General features: G+C 55.9%; 1 protein-coding gene across 1 annotated transcript; it reads right to left on the minus strand.

Moving 5' to 3' along the window:
• Positions 1 to 204: 204 nt before the first annotated feature.
• LOC100068606 (putative testis-specific Y-encoded-like protein 3) lies at positions 205 to 3,989 on the minus strand. Its single transcript, XM_005604561.4, has one exon. It carries the CDS (start codon positions 3,675 to 3,677, stop codon positions 2,571 to 2,573), a length of 1,107 nt encoding a protein of 368 aa, XP_005604618.1. The 5' UTR covers positions 3,678 to 3,989; the 3' UTR covers positions 205 to 2,570.
• Positions 3,990 to 4,693: the final 704 nt, after the last annotated feature.

A 4,693-nucleotide genomic window follows, 5' to 3' on the forward strand; every position in this document is an offset into this window, starting at 1 on the left:
TGGATGGGGGGAGTAACATGTTCTCAGTTATTTTTTCCCCAGACTGAAAGGTTTTTATTTTTTCATCATGCATACAGAAGACAAAGTGCCGACTCCTCCTCCAACTGGACAAAGGCACCTCATGAATACTCTGTTTAGAAGCAGAGATGTCAGTTACAGCAATGTCAATCACAACGTGGCCACTGGGGCTCAGAATCAAGACCATCAGAGTTACAGATTTATTTTTGGAGGTTATCCTCACAAAACATGAGGAACATGGGAACAATTTCCGGTCTTAAGTCCTACAAAACCACCCTATTCAAACTACTTCTAAGTACAGGGTGATATTAACAGACCACAACAACTTGATTACAATCCCGAATAGCTACAAAGTTTCCAAATGGCAGAGAAAGATTACACTGACATTCTTATAAATGTTCTCAACTAAAAGCAACAAGCAGGCGTGGACAGCTCAGTTTCCCCCGTCTGAAGAACCAGAGAAGGGGATGCCTAGGGTCTTCCTTAAAAGCAGCAAAATGAAAAACTATATATAGCAGTAACTTTCTACATACACAAGGTCATACCTGGACTGAGACAGCCTCTAAAGTTGCAGTGTTCTGTTATTCTTCTCATTTTAAAAACCTACTGGTCAATCAAAAAAGTTAGGAAGTGGGGCTGGCTCAGTGGTGTAGTGGTTAAGGTCACACGCTCAGCTTCAGTGGCCCAGGGTTTGTGGGTTCAGATCCCAGGTGCAGACCTACACACCACTCAAGCTATGTTGTGGAGGCATCCCACATGCAAAATAGAAGATTGGCACAGACGTTAGCTCAGTGACAATCTTCCTCAAGGAAAAAGAGTTAGATTGGCAATGAATGTTAGCTCAGGGCCAATCTCCCTCACAAAAGAAAAGTTAGGAAGAATCAAGGGGCTCTCCTCCCACCTCCCCATGGACTCTCAGCCATCTCTGCCTTTCTGGCTGGCTCTGGCCCTCCTGCACTCCCCTGCTGAGAGGACTTGCTCCTTTATTTTGTGTCAAGGTCTCCCCAGGGCCTGGGGAGCAGAAGACAAGGCCTTCCATGGGAAGGGGCCTGGATATGGTGACCCCCACAATTAAATGGAGACAGTCCTGAAAGCCTGCAGAGGGGGACTTGGTGGGGGCAGCTAGGCTCTTATACCTACAGGATCCCATGGGGGAGGTTTGGACCCGCTGGAAGAAGAAAGTAGAGTTGGGGCCAAAGTTAGTCTAAAATGACACAGCACGAAACAAAAACAGTGAACTATCTCCTCCCCTGGGGAGGCAGACGTCTTGGTCTCTCTGTTCAGCAGCCCTGCTCTTTCCCCCCTTAAAGATCCCAGGCCTTGCTGACGGGGGCGGAGCATGGGAGCAGAGCGGGCAAAGAGAGCCTGGGTAGCAGAAAACAACCTCCCCCTCTGCAGTCAACCAAAGACAGGCAAAGCCAACAAGAAAGCCGTCTCCTCAGCTGTCTGTGAAGAACCTTGCTGCTTCAGTTTATTTTCTGTTTCTGAGCTGTCACTTTAAAGAAAATAAAAAGATGTGCGATCTAGGCAGGTGCAGACAGCCTACATGACCAGAAACACCCCTCCCCAGCACCCCCAACCTGGCGGCCTAAAAACAGGTGGAGATGGTGGAGCTGGATTCTGTGTGAATCCAGTGACGGGCTCAGGGTAGTAGGCTTCTGGAAGGGACCTCGTTGTTGCCTTGCCTTGAGCAAATGCCCAGATATGCCGGTGCTGCAGAGTTCCTGAGGGTTTGGGAGCTCTTGTGTGCATTGGCAGGTGGCCCACCTGGGTCCACAGGCAGTTCTTGAGGGCCTTATAGACCTGGGAGCAGGTGACAAGATTAGTGGCAGCCTGGGCAAAACTCACGAGAAGGGCGATGGTACAGACCTCTGCAAGCTGACAGTAGGCCACAAGGTAGGATCAACACAGGGGTAAGAAGAGCAGCGTGGTCACAAACAATGCATTGCCCACTGCTTCATGCCCTTGACCTCACCCACGCCCAGCAGCCTTCTGCTGGCTGCATGCCCACTCTGCTAGATGCCCAACAGTCCAGTAGCCTGGCCTGTGGTCCCGAGGCCCTGGAATGTACAAGTCTGGTTGACAGCCAGCACCAAGTGCACCCATTTCATCTTGGGTGATGAGACTCAGCTTGCCACACAGTGTGCAGGACCAGCATAAATATGAAGCCCAGCACCTTGTAGCCTTGAAGTAGTAGGCCTCAAAGAGGCACTGGTCCTTCTAGCAATGACTTGTGGGTGCCCATGTCAAAAATGGGTGGGAAGGCCATGATCAAAGGTCCAGGACATGAAGATGATGGCCGTACATGTCCATAGCATTGGGTGCTTGAGTAGACACTGGCAAGTGACAGTCACGTGATGCATGAAGGCCACATGGAAACAGAAGGGCTTGGCCACGAAGCCCACAATCTTGGAGCTGCATCCACTGAATGTCCAGAGGGGCCAGAGTGCAGAGAAGAGAAAGCAGACAGCAGGGTGCCATCACTGGCCTAAGCACAGGTCCACAGGAGGCAGAAGGGAACCTTATGTAGGGGCCAGGTCCCAGGGCAGGACTCAGCCAGACTGGAACCTGTAGGGCCTAGAAGGAGCCTCTGTGGGCCACCTGGCGAGGCCTCGCCTGGCTCTGTGGGGCCTATCCCCCAGCAGGTAGTATTGCAGGGGGTTGGGCCACAAGTCCTCTTTAATGATCTGGGCAACCCTGTCGGCCTCTGGAAGGCTGTGCTGTGAGAACCAGCTGAAGAAGCTGCGGACAGTGTCTCGGTTCCTGTGTACCAGAGCAGGGGGTTCCTGGCCCCGGTGCCAGCGGATGCGAGTTGCAACTGATACTACCCGACCTGAGGATCTGCACTCATATTCCTTCACGATCACCTTGTTCCGGAAGTAGGGGTTGCTCCAAAAGCGGAACTTGAACTTGCAGCCAGTCCTGGCATGCCTGAGCTCCCTCACCTCCAAATTCATCAGGTAGCAGAGCATGTCTTCATCTCGGGGGCTGATCATGGCTGACAGCTGCGGGTGGTTCAGGAAGGCGGTGACCCAGAAGCCAGGAATATTCTGGATAATGAAGCTCCTACGGGCTAGGTGCAAGCGGCGCATGCGCCCAAACCTGCGCTCGAGTTGCAGGTAGGCCCTATCCGCGTGGGCGCTCACAGCCTCCAGTTCCCACTGAATGGCCTCCAGTGGGTCCACAACCGGGCCATCCAGGTTAAGGGGCCCCAGGCCCTCCTGCGCCTCCGCCTCCACCTCCACCTCCAGCTTCTCTTCCTCCACCAGCTTCTCCACCACCTCCATATCCTCTCCCACTTGCTGCTTCTCCACCTCTCCCTCTGCCTCCTCCTCGAAGATGGCGCCTTCCTTAGTCGTCACTTCCTCGGCCTTCCCGCCAGCTCCAACCCGAGCCCTCCACCCCTCTGCACCACAGGTTTCTGGGGCCTCATCTTCGATAAGGCCGTTTTCCGGGCTCCGGTCAGTCGCCACAGAGGCCGCTTCCCGGCGCCCCGGGTCAGGCCAGGCGGTCCCGGGGCCGGCTACGGGGTCGATGTGCCCGCGTCTCCCGGCTTCTCGGGCCCCAGCCGCGGGGCCCGGGGGCGCGCCCCCTCCCTGCGCCTGGCCGGGCGACGGGCGCGCAGCAGTTTCCACGTCCCTCGCACCCTCGTCTGCCATCACCTGCGGGAGCCTCTGGCCTGCAGGGGCTCGGGGCACGGGCGACACTGCAGGCTCCGCGAGAGGGACGGCTCGGCGGCTGGCGGTGAGCGCGGGCGGGAGGCGGGGAGATGCGGTCTCCTCCTCCCGGGGGCGCGCTCCGCCCCTCGCGCCCCCCCTTTCCGGATGTGATTTGCAAGTGTCCCCCGACTGCGGGGGTCGAGGGGCCTGGAGGCTTGGCAGAGGGGCAGGGGGCTGCCCGGTGGGGGTGCGACCGCGGGCGCCGGACACGACTGGCCCCAGCTTAGTAGGGCGCTGGCCGTGGAGGTGGAGTGAAGTGCAGGGGTGTACCAATAAAGAGCAGTTCCCAGCAGGCACCAGGGGTCAGGCCCAAACCTGGTCACGGACAGAGAACCTTCCATCACAGCCACCACTCCAGGCGGTTACTGTTGCCTGTATCTGCGTATTTGCGGTAGGCAGGTGGGAGCTGCCCGGCGCCCACCCCCGACTACGGCTTTGGGACAGCTGTAGGACCCTTGGAACTTTGCACAGGATAAATTAGCCGTATGCAGAGGGGTCATGAGGTATCCCTTGCACAGACTGACTAGACTCAGACTGGGCCCCGCAGATGATGGTGATTGTCGGGCACACGGAGGTGCTCAAATATTTATAAGAAAGGAAGAAACAAGGTCAGAGTAGAAGGATCTGGGGCAAGGGAAGCTCTCAAACACTGCCAACCAGGGAGCAAGTGGGCATCTGTCTGGTTTCCCTCACGTGAGGTGGATCCTTCTAGGCTGGTAGGCTGAAAGGTGGACATTGCTTCACCTTGTCCTAGGCCCGGGATCTACCCCTTGCTCTGTACCAGACATTTCACAAATGTGAACTCGTCTGAAGTACAGGGTCTACGCTTGGATAGGGTAAGATGGACCAGCCACTGCAGCCCTGATCCTGCAAATGCATCCACACTTCTGTCCTCTCAGCTCCCAAACCTGTGGCCTATAGAGGTCAGTACACCTAATGCCCATACCCACTCCATC

Source organism: Equus caballus, chromosome 22 (genome assembly GCF_041296265.1).
Source record: "Equus caballus isolate H_3958 breed thoroughbred chromosome 22, TB-T2T, whole genome shotgun sequence".
Classification (NCBI taxonomy): domain Eukaryota; kingdom Metazoa; phylum Chordata; class Mammalia; order Perissodactyla; family Equidae; genus Equus; species Equus caballus.

What these genes read in the sequence shown, in the direction of transcription:
- LOC100068606 (XM_005604561.4), bottom strand. Translation starts at nt 3,677, where the DNA reads ATGGCAGACGAGGGTGCGAGGGACGTGGAAACTGCTGCGCGCCCGTCG.